Genomic DNA, 18204 nt, shown 5'->3' on the forward strand with positions numbered 1-18204 from the left:
TGCACTTCTCGCACACAAATTGTGTCATAACCAGAGATGGGCGCGTTAATTTTGCCAGTTTGTCATTCACCAGCGGCCGGGCCACCCATCCGTCATCATCAGTCCGTCATTATTTCAAGCCAAACCGTCAGCCCGTCACTCCATCATTTAAGTTACTTTAACCATGTTTCTTTCCAATTCCGTCATCCCTAAATTACTGTTCAACGCCGCTATTTTATAAGACTGTCAGTAAATTTCACCGGCCCTTAAGTCTGGCGCATCAGTCCGTCATTCCAGCACTCCGTTGTCGTGACTTGACGATTCTGTCATCTCTAAATTACAGTTTGTCACCGCTATTTTAGGACCGTCAATAAATTTCACCGGTCCGAGAGACCGCGGCAACGTATGCAGGATGTGCCACAAGCATTTAGCCCCTCGTTTCTCATGCCCTCGATTGAGCCCACCAACCTCACAACTACACTCCGGCAGCAGCCACCACATGATGTTGCCTGGTGCTGAATTCAATCCTTCCATCCATCATTCCATTTGTCTGAACCGCTTTGTCCTCACAAGGGTCGCGGGGCGTGCTGGAGCCTATCCCAGCCGTCTTCGGGCAGTAGGCGGGGGACACCCTGAACCGGTTTCCACTCAGCCAATCACAGGGCACACAGAAACAAACAACCATCCGCGCTCACACTCACACCAAGGGACAATTTCGAGTGTTCAATCAGCCTGCCATGCATGTTTTTGGAATGTGGGAGGAAGCCGGAGTACCCGGAGAAAACCCACGCAGGCCAGGGGAGAACATGCAAACTCCACACAGGGAGGCCGAAGCTGGAATCGAACCAGTACCTCTGCACTGTGAGGTCGATGCACTAACCACTCGACCACTGGGCCGCCTCATTCATTCCTTTTCATCAAAATTTGAAAAACGCCATCACATCAGTGTGTTTTTCCACCCTCCTTCATTGAACATTTTAATTGAATGTGTGATCAAGTGATGGAGTCATGATGGCCACTATTTATTCATTTTACTTTATGGGAACTGTTTTGTTAAGCGCTTTGTTACAGCTGCAGCTGTTGTGAAAGCGCTATCTAAATCAGCATGTATTGTATTGTATTTATGATCCAGTCAGCATATGATAATCTTATTTTATTCATTTGTTTTGCTACAATTAAAATATATGATTTAGTCGCCAAAAAGAATATGTAATTTTGTGTATTCATTTTCTGACGATAGAACGCACTTGAATAAAACGCACATACCGACACACACACACAAGGGGAGCTGATCCTCGCTGAGTGACAGTGACAATGTGTTAGAGGAATCTATGAGCAAAATTGTATCATGTTTAAAGTTTCGGTTAATTTGGGCACGTCTAGACATACTCAGCGCAGAGGTGTCGGCCGTTTAGGCGGAGGGCCTTTCCTGAGTAATCACGTTAAAGCAAGGGGGGCGAAGGCTAAATTCAATCACAGAGTGGGAATAAACAAATTGGGAACAAAGAGTCGTTGAATACCAAATGACAGTTTGGGAACAGCTGTCGCGCCCAGGTGGACATTAGTCATCAGCAAAGTCTGTGACTTGTGTATTCGGGTAAATCAAATCATTACCGGGGGGCGCGGGGTGCAAATCTCGGGGGCAGTGTCTTTCTTGTATTTTGCAATAAAAGTTCGAACCGGCGGAGAGGGAGGGAAGAGTGTGATCGCGGAGCAACTAACCGTCGTTCGCTCTCAGAGATCCGCTCCCGCCGATATTGAAGACAATTTTCCTGTGTGCCGAGTCATTTCTTTAACTTTGTCCGAGAAAATCTCTGACACAATGTTATGATCCAGAGTTAATAGCAATTAACATGCTTTAGATGATTTAAACTGACACAGCATATGATTAAAAACCTGACATAGAAAGTATAAAGGTAAATAGCATTAGGCTATTTGTAGCAGGAAAAAAAGCATTAGCCTGTAAGATGTAAATGCTAAAAACCAAATAAATAAAAGGGTACATAAGGCAAATATAAAGTGGACCTCTTACTTTAAGGCTCCTTTTACAGCCCAGCTACATAAAAATAAGGTTGACTGATTTACTGATTAGTCTGTAAGAGATAGCAGTCAGCCAAAAGAGGACGGCAGAGGAAAATCGTTGGTGAGTCTTCGTCCGGACTTATTTGAAAGTATTTTTCCATATTATAGTAACTGGACAATGTTTTGCATTTGAATCTACAAACAGACTTCATCTTCCAACCATGTACTGTCTACTCAATAGAGGGGGTCTTGACTTTTGTGCTAAAAATAGTATCATATCCCATAATCCCATGCCGTCGACCATAGTGGTGGGCAATTTTGCCTTTTCATTGCGAACATCGGTACACTGTTAGTGTCAACATTAAGATTACTTCATACGACTAAATGTTTTTAGTGGACTTTTTCTTTTTTTTTGGGGGGGGGGGCAATCTGTAGAGATGGAGAAGTACACTGAAACTTTAGACCAGGAGTGGCCAACCGGCGGCTCTTTGGCTGGTTCAATGCGGCTCCCGGGCTTTCACATGACATGCATCGAAAACGCCTCGGCGGTGGCACTGCCATTCAATCAATGGCGCTAAATACAGCAGAATTTACAATGTCAGCCTATCACCAATCCCGTTACTTGATTGACATACAGGGCAAGCAGTCAAATGACAACTGAATTTTGCTCTTTGCAGTAACACAGTAAAAGAAATTGGCTCTGACTGCTTGGCCACCCGTGGTTTAGACAGACAGGCGAGTGCGCGGTAAATTGCATATAATTGGAGATTTGGAGACTCTGATTGCTAACCCAAAAGCACTGTTCAATGTGATTTATATCGATCTTCTGCGTGCGTGCGTGCGTACATATACAGTAATCCCTCGACACTTCGCACTTCATGTTTTGCGGCTTCAGTGCTTCGCATGTTTTTCCAAAATGCTGTATTCATTAAAAAAAATAACACTAAGTAAATAAAAATGATTAAAAAAATATAAATGAAAAAAATACAGAGATGTCGGCAGTCATATTGCGGCAAGGTGCGTCGTTTAATTTTGATGCGTGAAAGAGAAGTTTCCCTGCATGCCGAACAATAAGATGAGTTGACTCGGGCATTGTGCAAGTCTGTCCTGTATTGTACATGCCGCAGGCACTCATACAACACGCGACGGGTTCCGGGCACAACATTCGACCAATAAGAGCAGAAATAAACTTATCCCGGGAGCTGATTGGCTGCGCAGCGTTGCAGCCTCACCCAGCATTTTCCCTTGTGTCTCGCCAGACCCTTCCAGGCTGTAATAAATTGTTTTTATTATGATTTTGTCATATCTACTGTAAGGCGGCATGGTGATCGACTGGTTAGCACGTCCCCCTCTCAGTGCAGAGGCGCAGGGTTTGATTCCAGGCCCGGCCGTTTTCATTATTATTCCTGTGCTTACTTGTGTTTTCTCCGGTTTTCTGCCACATTCCATAAACATGTACCGCAGGTTAATGGAACATTCTAAATTGTCTCTAGGTGTGAGTGTGAGTGCGGATGGTTGTTTGTCTATGTGTTCCCCGGGATTGGCTAGCAACCAGTTCAGGGTGCACCCACGCCTACTACCAGAAGACAGCTGGCATAGGCTCCAGCACGCCCGCGACCCTTGTGATGATAAGAAGGGATTAGAAAATGGATGGATGGATATCTACAATATATTCAAGAATATCTGTTAGGGTAGGGCACTTCACAAGCACTTATACAATAAAGAGGCAAAATGTTCTTATGTTTATTTGTCACCCCAAACTGTTCCATGCTAAAGTGTCATGTAAAATAATGGATTAACAGCTATTACATGGAAATCAAAAAATAAACACAGATGTTGCTGTAAATTATAAACCTTCAAACAACACACATGGAGCAGTCCATGGTATTGTATACTTATCTTCTTGTATAATAACTATTAACGAGGACATGGGGAAACAACAAATAAATGTGAAGCCGTCTCCCGATTGCTAAGTGATGTTTGGCCTTGTAATCAGAGCAACAGCTCGTGGTGAAAAAGAAAGGTGGACAGCCAAAGTCGTCTTTGTCATTCGCTTTTCTTGTGGGTGGGCATCAAATCGCTGGTTCGTAATGATTTTCAAAAGCCTGTACACGCCTTTTGTGCCTTTCCCCCGCGTGCGTGCATGTGTGTGCAAAATGACAAAAACCGTTGCACCAAACAAAGCAGCGAGTACCTCCATTATCTATTGCTAATCAGACGAAGAGATTGGCAAGTCATTAGAAAGGTGAGTCACCCACCAGAGTCTTGGTCCATCTTGACTGACAGGGCGGGGCTCTGCGGGGCGGAGTCTTCACTCAAAGAGTAGCTGTGTTCTCCTTGGATGTCTGTGAAGCCACAAATTAAAGCAGGTCATTAGCACGTTGGGTTGGCTGGCAAAATAAATGTAATCATATTTATGTTGAAATGTAAACGTGGTATTGTGCTTTTGCTGAAAAAGCAGCGCGGCCCCGATGAAGGCCATTTCGAAGGCGGAATTACTTGGCAGAAACATTGACCTGTTAAAAGTCCAGATTTTTGGAAGCCAAAGCCAATATGCACTTGTGAATTTTGGAAATTGACCTCTGAGTGAGGGAGGAGGTTACCTGAACGTTTTTTAGGGGGAACTCGATATAGTTGGCCTCAATGCCGTTGGCTTTGAAATGTTAGTCCAATTGAGGGTTTGCGGTTCATTTCTGTGCGGATGTTGGCTGAAGGGTCAAGCAGCTGGCTAATGCACAGGAATCCAAGGAAATGAAGAGGCCATTTAAAATTGTTATTGGGGCTGCAGAGTGTTTCTTGGATTTCTACCCCTTGAAAGCACGTCTTCAATCCTCAACTGGCAGCAAGCGAGAAGACGACACAGGATGACTGAAAGCATCACTCATCCTGTGGAGGTACTGTATATGTTTGCCCTTGGTGCAGTACATCCGCATCAAATAAGGATGAAAGTTAAAGATGATGATTGTGACCTGGACTGCTGTTTGTTTCCATGTGGAGGAAAGAATGTCTGTCTGCCAGCAGGGGGCGGTCTAGCAGGTGGTCTTCAAAGAAGCTGCTGAATAATTCACTGCTGAAGTCGTCCATCTGGTCACCTGAGAATGGCTGCAACACAAAAAGTTACAAATGGATTCAAGAAGGTGGAACAGCTGCTGTGCAGATGCCGCGTGAAGGGGAACTTTCAGAAAATATTTTATGGGGGATGAGTTGGACTTTCTTCAGCAAAGGGGACTGAATTTGTTTTCGGTTTCAAAAAAAATATATTTCTCAAAAGATAATTTCTCAAGGTATGCAGCTTATAGTCACTGTGTCTATAAATTTGGCACAGCGTTCAAATAACAAGATCACACACATGGGTCCGACCATCGAGAGTGTCAGAGAGAAAGGTGAGAAAGCGCAAACAGTACGGCACCTCTTGAGTTAGGTCTAAGGATTTGGTGCTTTGCTCAAGCGAACATCAACAGTCGTCAGGAAGCAGACGAGCCAACAACTACAGTAGTTGCCATTTTTTAAATGAAATTTTCACAGTGGGGCTTGAACTGTGTGACTTAAAAGTCATTTGTGCGTACCATCCCTGTCGAAAGGGAAAGCAATGTTCAAATTTGTTGAGTCAGATATTTTTTCCACAAAAGAATACTATTGGTCAGTCCCCACGCGGGTCTGTTATTTTTACACAGCTTTTTTTTTTTTTAAATCAATCTAAAGTGTTCTTTGTCAATGTAATGTTAATGGCAGATAGTTTACCTGTAAAGAGCCTCCATCAAAGAAAAATGTTCATGGATTTCATATGAATCACCCTTATGAAAGTTAGCAAAGTAACAACCCACATTGCTATTAGGAAGTGAAGATGAATGGATTTTAAGGCATTCCCATGAGTCAAACAGTCTATAATGACCCGATTGTCACCTCCACTGTGCTGATGTCATTGCATACAACACATGTTCATTCTGAAGTCACCGAGCTGAGATGTTCTGGAAGCCTGGGATACTGCGGTGCTCAGACTTCACGGGCATCCAGGGAGATTTTGATTTGAATGAGGCAAGAAGACTGCATTTCAATGTTGGATTCCAGGAAACACGGGTGAGCTCATGTGCCAAAATAGCATGAACTGTCGCCGCATGTCAAATCACTTCACAAGCATGAATTAAAAAAGCTAATGAGGATTAATGTTACTTTAATATGAACTATGGTCTGAGTGTGCTCAAATGGCTTGCTAGTAACCACAAAGCAGCGCTGCAGGTCCATTCCGTGCTCTATATCCATCCATCAAATTTAAATAGCAATGACCATACATTAAAAGTGAATTGACGTCACAATGGTGCAGCATCTTAAAATGTAGTTTTAACCTCAAAATGTCATCGTACATTATGTTAGCTTGTCTTTGCGGTTGAACATGCCTGCATTGAATGTCTGGGATGGGTGCAATGTTCTGTGAAATCACATGGAATATAAGCACACATATGACTAAAAGGGTGACATTAAATTAAGAAATATTGTATTTGCTCCATTAGGAGGTTAAGGACCACAAGATCCACATGGCTAGACATGAAATAATGCTGCAGATCTCCTCATCCTTTCCTGCTATGTTGAACCACAAACTAATATAGAACATTAACATTGATGTCATGTACAAAAAGGAAATGTCTTGAGGACGCTCACTGCACTTGACACGACGGAAACAGAAATAGGGGTCCGTGCATGACACGGGCAGGTAAACTGCAAGCTCTCCCCTTGCAAATTATGTCGTCGGCCGTGGCAATTGGAGACCGCCTTGCATCCTGATTGTGCGCTTGTGTGGGAACGCCACCCTGCCCCAACACACAGACGCATTTACAACAGTGGCTGGGTGCTGTTAAAATATTTTCCATATGATAATGATTATACTCTGTTCAATGAATTGATTTCTAAAATGATTCAGATGGATTGTCCATTGCTGATGCCACATACTGTAGTGTACATGAACGAAATCGGATGACTTCCACTACGCACACCCTCAGAGGTTTGAACTTATCTACCTGCTCTTCAATCAAACCCACCAAAATCACATTCGACCACCTGTACTGCAAAACAGATCTCCTTTTTGCAAGTCTAAAATTTAGTCTACTTTGTGTTATCATATTTGCAGATGTGCTGGGGGGTGAGGGAGGGACGCTCGGTGAGGCGTAGTGCAGGGGTGACCAACCCGCGGCTCTTTGGCTGATTCAATGCAAACTTTTCACATGACACGCATCGAAAACGCCTCGGCGGTGGCACTGCCATTCAAACAACGGCTCTAAATACAGCAGAATTTACTATGTCAGCCTATCATCAATCCTGTTACTTGATTGACATACAGGGCAAGCAGTCAGATGACAAATGAATTTTGACTTTTAGGTCACAGCACATGCACAAATAACGGCGCTAAGTGCTAAGGTAGTCAGCAAATTACTCCTGATTTTAAGGCAGGGGTACCCAACACGTCGATCGCGACCCAATACGTCGATCGCGATCGACGTATTGGGTAGCGGCAGCGGACTGGTCCCAAGTTGAGGGGTGGGAGGAGGAAAATGGGGTTTGGGGCGAAAAAAAGAATTGCGTGTCTGTGTGTTTCGGTTTCGTTCATGTTCCAGCTGTTGCTCACCATGGTGTGCACGCGTGCGTGCATATGCGTTGCATACGTGTTGCATGGTTGGGCGCCCGCGTGCATGTTTGCGTGCGTGCATGTGTGTGTGCGTGTGCGTGTATGCTTGCACGTGCGTGATCAGGTCGATTGCGCGAGGTTGGTCGCTTCAAAAGTCGATCTTGGGTCAAAAAAGTTTGCCCTATCTGGCAAGCTGACCCAAGTAGTAAGTAACCGCTGCAGCTCGCATGCAGACCTTGCCTGCTTCGAGTGGCAACAACGGAATACAAGCCAGATGTGAAGAGGATTGTTCAAGAGAAGAAATGCCAGAAGTTCCTGCACTAGGGTGCTCAGCAACTTGCATAGGAAGAGAAAAACGTTATTTTATTTTTGTTTGTGGACTTGGTTAAACTGAGAGTTTGTGTGTGTGAGACAGTGCACACACTATTCATTGTTGAAAATGACTGCCCTGCAGCACTCATTATCATGTTGGTGTGTGACATTTACAATACATCTGGCTGAGCAGAAGTCTGTGTGTGGGTGTGTGTCTGTGTGTGTTTGTGAGAAAGCGGAAGGGATGGGGTGATGTCCATGTGTACGATGTGGCTCTTTGCAGTAACAGAGTAAAAAAATTGGCTCTTAGTCTCTGACTGGTTGGCCACCTCTGGCATCGTGCATCTTCTAAGTTCACAAATCCACGGATCTAGATCATTGCCCTGGCAAGAAAATGACGATGCACTCATTTTTCGCTGAGGGCAGTCGACTTTCTGTTTCCACATTGTCGGATAAGTCATACCAATCTACTAAAAGAGGGCCCCAAAAGTGTTTTGTTTGATTTTTTTGCCTTTTCACTGTTTCAGTGATCGAAAAGATGAAACACTTGATGATGACGATGAAAAACCAGAAAAACCATTTGTCGACTTGCATTACAACTCGGGATCATGCCACCGGCAGAAATAGTCTGATGACTTGGTGGAAGTGTATTAACCCTTTCAGGGACAGCGGTTACTACAGCGGAGGGCTTATCATGTTATCAGGTTACAGGGTGCAAGAAAGGGTTAAGAATGGACAGAAGACAAAGTACAGCGAGCTGGTGGACAACTTTTTGGACCAGAGCAGCAACAGGGCTATAGTGTTTCTCGTTCCAAACACTATAGCCCTACTTTGCCCACCCATGACAGATTTCTCCCTCCTCCAACACACTTGATTCAAATGGTCAGGATCGTTATCAGGCTTCCACAAAGCTTGCTGGTGAGCTGATCAATTGAATATGGTGTGTTTGGGGGAGGGAGACGCCTAAACCAGGTTGAATCGTGGCTGTCGAGGACCGGGCTTGGGCACCCGTGCCCTTTGGGTATTTAAACTTCTCAGCACAAGTGTATGTATCACAATTTATCACGAGGTGGCAGACATACAATTGTGCTCATAAAGACACATTGGTCATAGCGGCGTTGTAACAGCTGAGTATGCCGAAGAAAAGCGGAATGTGGGTTGTGTTTCATCTTTGATATAGAGCATATGGTTTAATCGTTCACATTTTTTTTTAACATTGTCACGGCCTCATTGATCTGAGAAGCGATTCATGTTTAAGCCTCGACAGACATTTAAACTCTTTCAATGCTCATGTCACATGTGTCCTATCTGTCTTGGCTCAGTCTGTTTCTCACAACAGCCGAACGTGATCATTATAATCTTTGAAAGTTCCCCAAATGCTTCAGTGATCCACTGGGATTACTCTGTCGGTTGCGTCAACCACATGAACCATACAAATACAAACGAGAGGTTAGTTCTAATGTTAGGACAGACACTTGTTGCGAGAACTGTCATCAAAGTGGACCTTTCATTTTCTTTGCACAAAGCTCTATGCTGGGAAGCGCTTTAACTCTTACAGCTTAGTCTCATACTTGTGTGTCATTAGCAAGGGAGGAAAAGAGCAGGCAGGAAAGCAGATTTTGCCTATGCTTAGCTGCAATTATGAATGCAAGGTGCCGCCGCTAGCTTCCATGAACATGTTCATGAGCACCGATTCAAACAATTTGCAAATGACAAGAGTAGCTAAAGTAGGCGAAAGAGGAGCAAAGTGAAGGCCACCTTAAATTCACCAGGTTGCGTGAATGTGCAATCGAAAGTAGGGTTCGCCTGATTTTTATCGTGTGTTGTGCACTGGAGACAACCGCCACAGCACAGTGCAAACACAAGCATACCTTCAATCACAATTGTTACTCTCCTCCCCGAATAATCAAAATGTCTTTTGAAGTAGGAAAACTGACCTGTGAGAAGCAGCACTGGGCACAAATGCAAAGAAGACAAGAGTCTAGTCGGAGAAGATGAAATTTTGGCTTTTCTGGTAACTACAGGGCAGTGTCAAACTCTTGTCACTTTGACTGTGGTGCAGGACATGCGAGATATGTTCTCCAAACACTCAACGCAACCCGTTGCTCCTTAATTTGCATCTGGCAACGGTGCCATCTTAAGGTCGCTTCCTAACTGGATCTGGTTCTGGTTCGCATCACAATCAGGGAGTCTGAGGAGACTCTCAACGACTAATCAACAACTAATCAATTATCATCTTGATCGATAATTATTTTGCTTAATTATTGAGACAATTTGTTTCATTGAATACTGACCAAGTCCTCAGAATGTCAGTTTCTCAACAGTAAATATTCTGAGATTTATGTAGTGCTGCATGAAAGCGGACTTATTATCTATGTGTTTAATTAGAGGAAGAGCTTTGCAAACATCTGCTTTTACTTTGGAAAACAATGATCAACATTTTTGCCTATGTCACGTACCAAACCAGTGATATCATCTTAATTTCCGTTTGTGCTTTTTCAGCAGTGTTAATTTGGAAATAATGTCCTAGGTTTTTTTTTTAAATAGCAGGTGAAATTGTTTTTTGTTATCTCATTCAATGATTCATCAACAAAATTATTGACAAATTAATTTATTATTAAAGTAAGTTAGTTGCAGCCCTAATTACAGTGGAGCTCCTAGCTATGCATGCATTCGTTTTAAAGCTTCTTTTTGATCCAGGAAAGTATTCTTTCTAGTTTTCAAGTACAAAGCAGTTTTAAGAACAGTTCCGTTTTAATTCAAGGTATAGCTTTTGCAGTGATTAAAAGACAGTTCTTGTCTTCTACAGTATGTTAAAATTGTATGTATGGCTAGAATATTATTTGAATGATCCTTTCAAAAAAAAACAATAATTCTTCTCTGGTCCTTTCTTATCACTCAAATTTAATTTTTTTGTTATTTTTTTTTCCTAATTTATCACACACTGACTCACTCACAAAGGAGACGATGATAGTTTCTGGGCTGGTGATTTAACTCCAGTTAGCAACCGAAGTTAGAAAGAAGGAAAGCCCTCTATTTCAACTGGCTACAACCACCGGCGCAGACGTGACCGGGCCCACCGAATCATCAAGAAAGTTGATCACCTGTCTTATATTTTAATTCAGTGGTCCCCGAACCTTTTTTGTGCCACAGTCCAGTTGAGACAAGCACATGTTGTTCGCGGACCAGCAACCTTTTCTTTCACGCTTTTAAAGCACTGGTACTGACAACAATGATAATTATAGAGTGATTGAAAATGTTATTAACTTCGATTATTTTCATGAATTTCAAAGAGTGTTCTTCTACTGTACAACAAATAACACTGTGAACTAAGAAAAAGACCAAACACGACTAATAATTACCCCTTGTAATCATTTTTAATCCTTCATACGGCGTTAGCTTCTTGCAAATGTGACAGATCAAAAGATGACATGAATGATTGCTGCTTTCATTCGGTGTCATAATTGCATTCTGTTTAGTCCCCAGCAGGTGGCAGTGGTGTTCCGGTCTTTCCGCTGTGCGTCTGTTCCGCATTTGAACATGAACTATTTCAGGACATCGGGAACAACAAGTGACTCTCAGAAAAGACACCTTGCTCATGCCACTTGTTCAAGTGCAGTTTTCTAGGTGTTACCAATATTGCTCCATATTCTTGTTCTTTTCCGGAAGTAGTTTGCCAATGTTTATTATTACTCTCCGTTTCGGTATTTTCTCCACAGGGTGTCCGGGCTCGCCCTTAGAGATAAGGTGAGAAGCTCGGTCATCCGGGATGGGCTCAAAGTCGAGCCGTTTCTCCTCCACGTTGAGTGGAGCTAGATGAGGTGGCTCGGGCAGCTGATTAGAATGCCTTCTGGACACCTCCCTGGTGAGTTGTCCTGGGCATGTCTTACCGCCGGGAGGCCCCGAGGACAACCAAGGACACGCTGGAGGGAGTATGTCTCACAGCTAGCCTGGGAATGCCTCGGGATCCCCCGGGAAGAGCTGGAACAAGTGGCTGGGGAGAGGGAAGTCTGGGCTTCCCTGCTAAAGCTGTTGCCCCCGTGACTCGACCCCGGATAAGCGGTAGAAAATGGATGGGTACATGGATGGATGGACGGATGGATTGGTCATCTTGTCGCTTGTTGACAAGCTATTTTCATTTGCATTTTTCCCTTGCCTTCTGCAAGTGCTTTTGATTTCTCTTGTTTTCTCCTGGTGTGCCCACGAGTGTCATTATTAGTATTTTGTCAGCTTTGCACCATTTTTGTTGTAAATGAATATTTTTCATCCACATTTATCTGAGTTTACGTTTATAGAGTCCGATTCTGTTCCGGAACCTTCCGGAACCATAACCAAATTATCCGACCATACACTCTGTAGACTCAGATAAAATTTTGCATGCGCTGGCCAGCCAAGGACGACTGGTGGGACGGCAGGCCTTCGCGCTCACGGAGCTCCGCAGTGCAGTTGCTTAGCTGGCCCAAAGGCTCGAGGCTTTCGGGTCTAGCATTGGCCAACAAAGTTCCCAAGTATCGCACCCCTCAGAACCACGCCCGTCACCTGTTGTAGCGACCCCTCCCGCGCTACCTAGTTGGGAGATTAACTTGCCTTACCCGCCTCATTATAGTGGTGAACCCGGTGCTTGCAGTCAATTCCTGCACCATTGCAGTCTCATTTACTCGACCAACAGCCTACTACCACTAGATAGTACTAGGATTGCCTTCATTATGAGTGTGTTGACTCGTAAAACTCACAGCAGGTCTCATTCGGCGACCCAAGTCTCCATTGGGGGCCAGATTTTTCTTTAATGAGGAAAAAGACAAGTCTTTGCATCTGTGTGTGGATTACCGAGGGCTAAACGAAATTACTATTAAGAATAATGACCCTCTTCCTCTTTCGGACTCAGCATTTGCACCATTACAGTCAGCCAAAATGTTCTCAAAATTGCACCTGTGTAGTGCCTACCATTTGGTAAGAATTGGCGAGGGGGATGAGTGGAAGACGGCATTCAAGACACCTATAGGACATTTTGAGTATTTAGTCATGCCATTTGGCCTTAGCAATGCACCGGCCGTTTTTAAAAATCTCATTAATGATGTTCTCAGGGATCTACTCCATATATGTTGTTTCGTTTATCTCAACGCCAGATTGATTTTTTTCCAAAAATCTAAAGGAACACCAACAGCATATCTGAACCGTTTTGCAGCAGCTTCTAGAAAACAAGCTATTTGTTAAGGCAGAAAAATGTGAGTTTCGTGTTGAATCCATATAATTCCTGGGGTTCATGAAAGAGCGGTGTCAGCTCAGAGGTGATCCTTGGAAGACTCAGTGATTGGGTAGCCTACGCCCACCACTAGAAAGTAATTGCAATGTTTCTTGGGATTTGCTAACTTCTACTACGGCTTTATTAGAAATTACAGCTAAATGGCAGCTCCATTAACACGTCTCACATCCACTAAGACACAATTTCGATGGAATTCCGAGGCTGAAACCTTCAATGACCTCCAGAATGCTTTCACTAACCCGCCTGTAATAAAAACCACCCTAACACCGAACTTCCGTTTGTTGCAGAAGTGGGCCCTTCGGATTCAGGAGTGGGGGCAGTGTTGTCCCAGCACTCCCCAATCGACCAGAGACTCCAACCCTTGCGCCTTCTTCTCTCGACGACACACGAAGACCGAATAAAACTGTGATGTGGGAAACAGGGCACTACTGGCCATCGTCCAAGCATTACAGGTGTGGAAGCATTGGCTCAAAGGCACTAAGGAGCCGATCATAGTGTACACCGATCAAAAGAATTTATCATACATTCGTTCGGCGAAGAGACTTAACTTCCGTCAAGCCCGCTGGGCTCTGTTATTCACACGTTACACATTTGACATTAACAAACCGCAAAGGATCAAAGAACACCAAACCCGACGCAATATCACAAATTTATGATCTAAACGAAGAAAGGACAACTTCCTACCAGACCATAGCATCATGGAGGCGCTTAGGTGGGAAATAGAGCAAATAATTGAGGAGGCTCAGGAAGAGACTTTGGTTCTGGCTGGGTGTCCCCCACGTCTCCGCTCAGAAGTAATACAGTGGGGGCACAGTTCCAAGATAGCTTGCCATCCCATAATCAACCGTACCCTTCAGTTAATTATGCAGCGATTTTGGTGGCCGGAGCTAATGAACGACGTCACTGACTTTGTTCGAGCCTGCTCTGCTTGTGCTGCTAGTAAGGCTACATGCCAACAGCCCGCGAGGTTATTGCACTCATTACCGGTTCCACCTCGACCATGGTCCCATATTTCTCTGGACTTTGTCACTGGCCTTCCTTGGTCCCGTGGAAAGACTGTCATCTTGAATAAAACTTCCCATTGCTGATGAACACTTGGGTCGACTATGGGACTGCATTGTAATGTTAGTTATTATGACTGTAATTTGGGACCTAAGTATCTTTCAAAGTGGCACTTGGTGTAAAACGTTTGAGCACCACTGCTCTAACACATCCCACACCACACCATCTTTTAGAGACAACTGATCATCGGGCTTTTACTGACTTTGTTCGTAAAGTGGAATCGTGCGTTGGATGACATAACTGTGAGTCTCACCATTTCATGGATTTGGATGCTCATCACGATTATTTTCTGATTGTTTGAAATGAAAATGCAATTGTGCCACAGAGTTAAAAGAAGAAGTCAGTGCTCCCTACTGTCTTTGATTTCATGTGGCTACAGTGGTTTGGCTGCATTTAGCTTCACTTGAGTTAATGTGGAGACTAAAGTCAGTTATAGTTCTCAGGAAAACAGGAGACACACATACACACACACAGCATGCCTGCTTGCATTCCTTCTTCCAGCTGCATGGCCAATGCGAAGAGAGCATGCAAATAAGATGGGCGTGCCTTTCTACAGCTGGAGTGCAGGGTTTGAATGGGGAGTAGCGCAAAAAAAGAAAATTGAGAAATTACAATAGAACATGGAATCAAGTTGGGGTGACAAACTCGCTTCGTCACAGGCCACATTACAGTTATGATTGCCCCCAGAGGGGCATTATGATTGAAACCAGATCAATGTCTTTTCACTTCACCAGATTATGCGCCACACAACAGAATGATGGATAACTCGTTTTGGAATCAGAAGTCAAGGAAAATTATTTGGTAACAAAACACTGCCATTTTAGATGTCAGGTTTGGTCCATTTGCTGCTGACGTTTAAGCATTTATGTCTAATGCTGGCCAAATTTCTTAGGGCACCTGTTATTAAAAAGACCATCAAGCATAATGAAGTTTTATAATGACAAGCTCTCTCAATTTGATGAGCTCTCAACATTTGACCATCTTGAACAGGAGAGTGAATTCATATTTTTCCAGACAAATTTGCGACTGCTCACTTGGCGTCTATGAGAAGTAAAAGATTAATCATATGCAACAACCATTCTTCCATCCATACATTTTCCACACCACTTGTGATCGGGGCCTCTGTGATCTGACTTCGGGTGAAAGGCAAACAGCAACAGTCAATCACAGTGACACTCAGTGGGACCTGAACCCATGCTGCCTGAACGCGAGTCAGGCAAGTGAGCCGTTCGATCATCAGTGACTCAAACGTAACATTCAACCACGCAAACCAAAATTTCTCTCCGAGAATGTCAGACAATTTGCATAATTTATTTGTGAAGCAATTATGTGTTTGACCTTTTTTTCTTTTTTGGGGGGGTTAGAAACAAGTGCATTTTGGTTCAAGAGCTTTAACATACGGAATCATAAAAGATGATGATTGTTGGATCCAATGTCAGGTGTGCTTTGGCTCACATGTGTCTTGCCTTTTTGCTGAATCACACAAAATGCCATCCATTTCCCGGAATGAGCTTCTTGTCACCGCTGCTATTGCTTCTTCACAAATAAGCATGATGTACTCAATTTTGTCACCGTGCGTTGCATCAGCTGTGATCCGGTGCATGATGTCACAGAGGAAGCAGGTCCTGGGTGCTGCTGCTGTTTTTGAATGAAAGTCAGTGGATGGCAGCTGTGCGCTGAGTGCAGGTTTAGCACTGTTGCCTCATAACAAGATTTTTCTGTTGTCACATCTTCATGTGCATTGAAGACTCGACATTGTCTGTTTCTACGAATGTGAGTGTGATGAGTCACCCATCCTCCGAGTGACTGGTGATTGAGTTGACCCAATCCGGTCAGAACGAGGGCCGGTGACAAACAACAACAACAACAATGGAGGCGAACGAGGTCTCCAAGTACTTATGTCTCAGTATAAGAGAAAATTGATATTTTAGTGAAGATGGGAATAAAAAAAGCCATTGCAAAAAAGCGGACACTAAGGAGTACCAACCATATTAAAGTGTTCAGAGCTAAGGCACACTAACAGAATAAATAGGCTATGTATGTCTTATTTGGTCATTCCTTTGTGTGAATCATCAAAGTGAGAATAACATGATGATGACCAATGTGCTTGGCCAATTAGCGACCCTTAACTGGCACTGAAACTAGAAATAGTACCTGGTAGCTTTAGCAAGAGGTGCCTTGTTGAGCTGGGTTGGTACAGTGCCATGGGGAAAAAATTTAGAAAAACAACAACAACAAAAAATGACTGAAAAAGGAGATATATATTGTGGATAGAAAAATAATCATGTCATGGTCTTGCAGAAAGATCATGTCACCTAGTATCTGATGTGAGGCACACACGCACAGACACTGATAATCAGATTTTGACACCCGTTCGCTCCTTCTGATTGAAGTCATTGAAGGCCTGATTATAGGAAAGATAAGCCTGACTGATCATCCTGTGATGTGGTGTCTCAACAGTGATTTTTTTTCCCTCTCCAATCTGCGGTTGGAGGATAAGTAACTTTGTGTTGTCAATAGAAATGATGAGAAAAAGGTTCTCCACTGCAATGTATGCAAATAGCTAGTCTACTTCCGTGAACTTCTTCGACACCACCTTCTTTTTCTTTGTATTTTCTGCAGTCTGGATGATCTGTGGCATTATACTGAAACGTCCAGAGGTAAGCGCACCAATGGGGGGCGGGGGAATCTATCTTCCTTATATACTGTAGAATAAAAAGAAGAAACGAGTAAGGTTAGCTGGAGTTATTGTTTCCCATTTTGAATACCGTTTTTTTCTGGAGTTTTACACTTTAAAGGGGTTAATTTGGCGGTTGACTGATTTTTACTGAACTCGTTTTGACCCACACGCACGTGCGCGGACGCACACGCGAGGTGAAAAGGGAACAGCACCGGATGTGAAGCAGGATCCGTCTCCTTAAGTCCGGGTCCGGGTGGACCATCCAGCTAAAGTGCGTTTGTTTTGAAGACAATTAAAAGGAGGCTACCGGCAGGAGGCAGGCGCACTTGGTTACGCGCAAGGTGTCGCACGAGAAGTGAGCGGCGTGTGTGACTCACCACGTTGGTGAGGAAATCTCCGTCGTGGAGTTCCTCCAGGTCCAACAGGTGTGTGCCTCCAGGTTGGTAGAGTTTATCGGCCGTTAAAGTGTCTAAAATAGACTCCATCGCTGTAGCGTATGGCCGCGCACGTGCTGATAAGAACTAATTCATTCAAAAAAGGTTCCGAACGTCTGTCATGTGTGCAGCCGCGATATCAGCGTCCACGGAGGACGCGAGTCAGTCACTGGACTTTGGCTCCGAGTGACACGCTCGACGGTGGCGACAATTCACATCAGTCTCCATCCAGCTGCGAGAGAGCCGAGCTCCGTCTTAGTCTTCCAACCGCAGCGCTGTCGCTCCCACGGTCTGATGAATATGCAGCAAGCCCCGCCCACGCGGCGTCACGTGTCGCACACACCCAAACAGACACTGTACAATATTGTGAATTCACGTGCAGATGCTGTGCAGGAACTCGAGGTCTGAAATCAGCCTGTATTGGTTGGGTGGCCCTGTCATGTCCAAATTAGCCAGGCAGCACCCTGCCGCATGTACTCTTGGGTCAATGCCGAGTATGTAGTTCTTTATGATGGCGACTGGGGGCGGAACTAAGAGGTGACTGAGATTTTGGGCCCTATTTTAGTGCCAAGTCTAGTGCAAAGCACAGACTAACCGTGTGCATGGGTGGAGTTTTCTTTCTTTAAGTATTTTGCTAGACTTTGCACTGGAAGATTATTTTCGACTAACAGGGCGTTTGCGCCGTTGTGGGATAGAAGTCGTTTGTTTTTCCCAACCGATCCTAGCGCCATCTCTAATTTGCATACAAATCAGGGCGGTCCAAGTCCAGTACGCCCGCTGTACTTGACTTTGTGGAAACACAAATGGACTCACTGAGGTCCGTGCCTGACATTGG

At 44.1% G+C, this 18204-nt stretch overlaps 1 protein-coding gene across 1 annotated transcript in view; it reads right to left on the reverse strand.

The window, feature by feature from the left end:
- The window catches only part of creb3l1 (cAMP responsive element binding protein 3-like 1), a 36876-nt gene extending 19254 nt beyond the window's left edge, over positions 1-17622 (reverse strand). Inside the window, exons 1-3 of the mRNA XM_086126802.1 lie at positions 17313-17622; positions 4971-5103; positions 4260-4346 (exon numbers count right to left, since the gene is read on the reverse strand). Coding sequence (XP_085982928.1) covers positions 4260-4346; positions 4971-5103; positions 17313-17420 — 328 coding nt within the window. The 5' untranslated portion in view covers positions 17421-17622. The remainder of the gene's footprint in view (positions 1-4259; positions 4347-4970; positions 5104-17312) is intronic.
- Between the last annotated feature and the right edge of the window lie 582 nt (positions 17623-18204).

The sequence above is a fragment of the Hippocampus guttulatus genome, chromosome 1 (assembly GCF_054856545.1).
Source record: "Hippocampus guttulatus isolate MCC_2025c chromosome 1, RoL_Hgut_1.0, whole genome shotgun sequence".
NCBI classification, from domain to species: Eukaryota; Metazoa; Chordata; class Actinopteri; order Syngnathiformes; family Syngnathidae; genus Hippocampus; species Hippocampus guttulatus.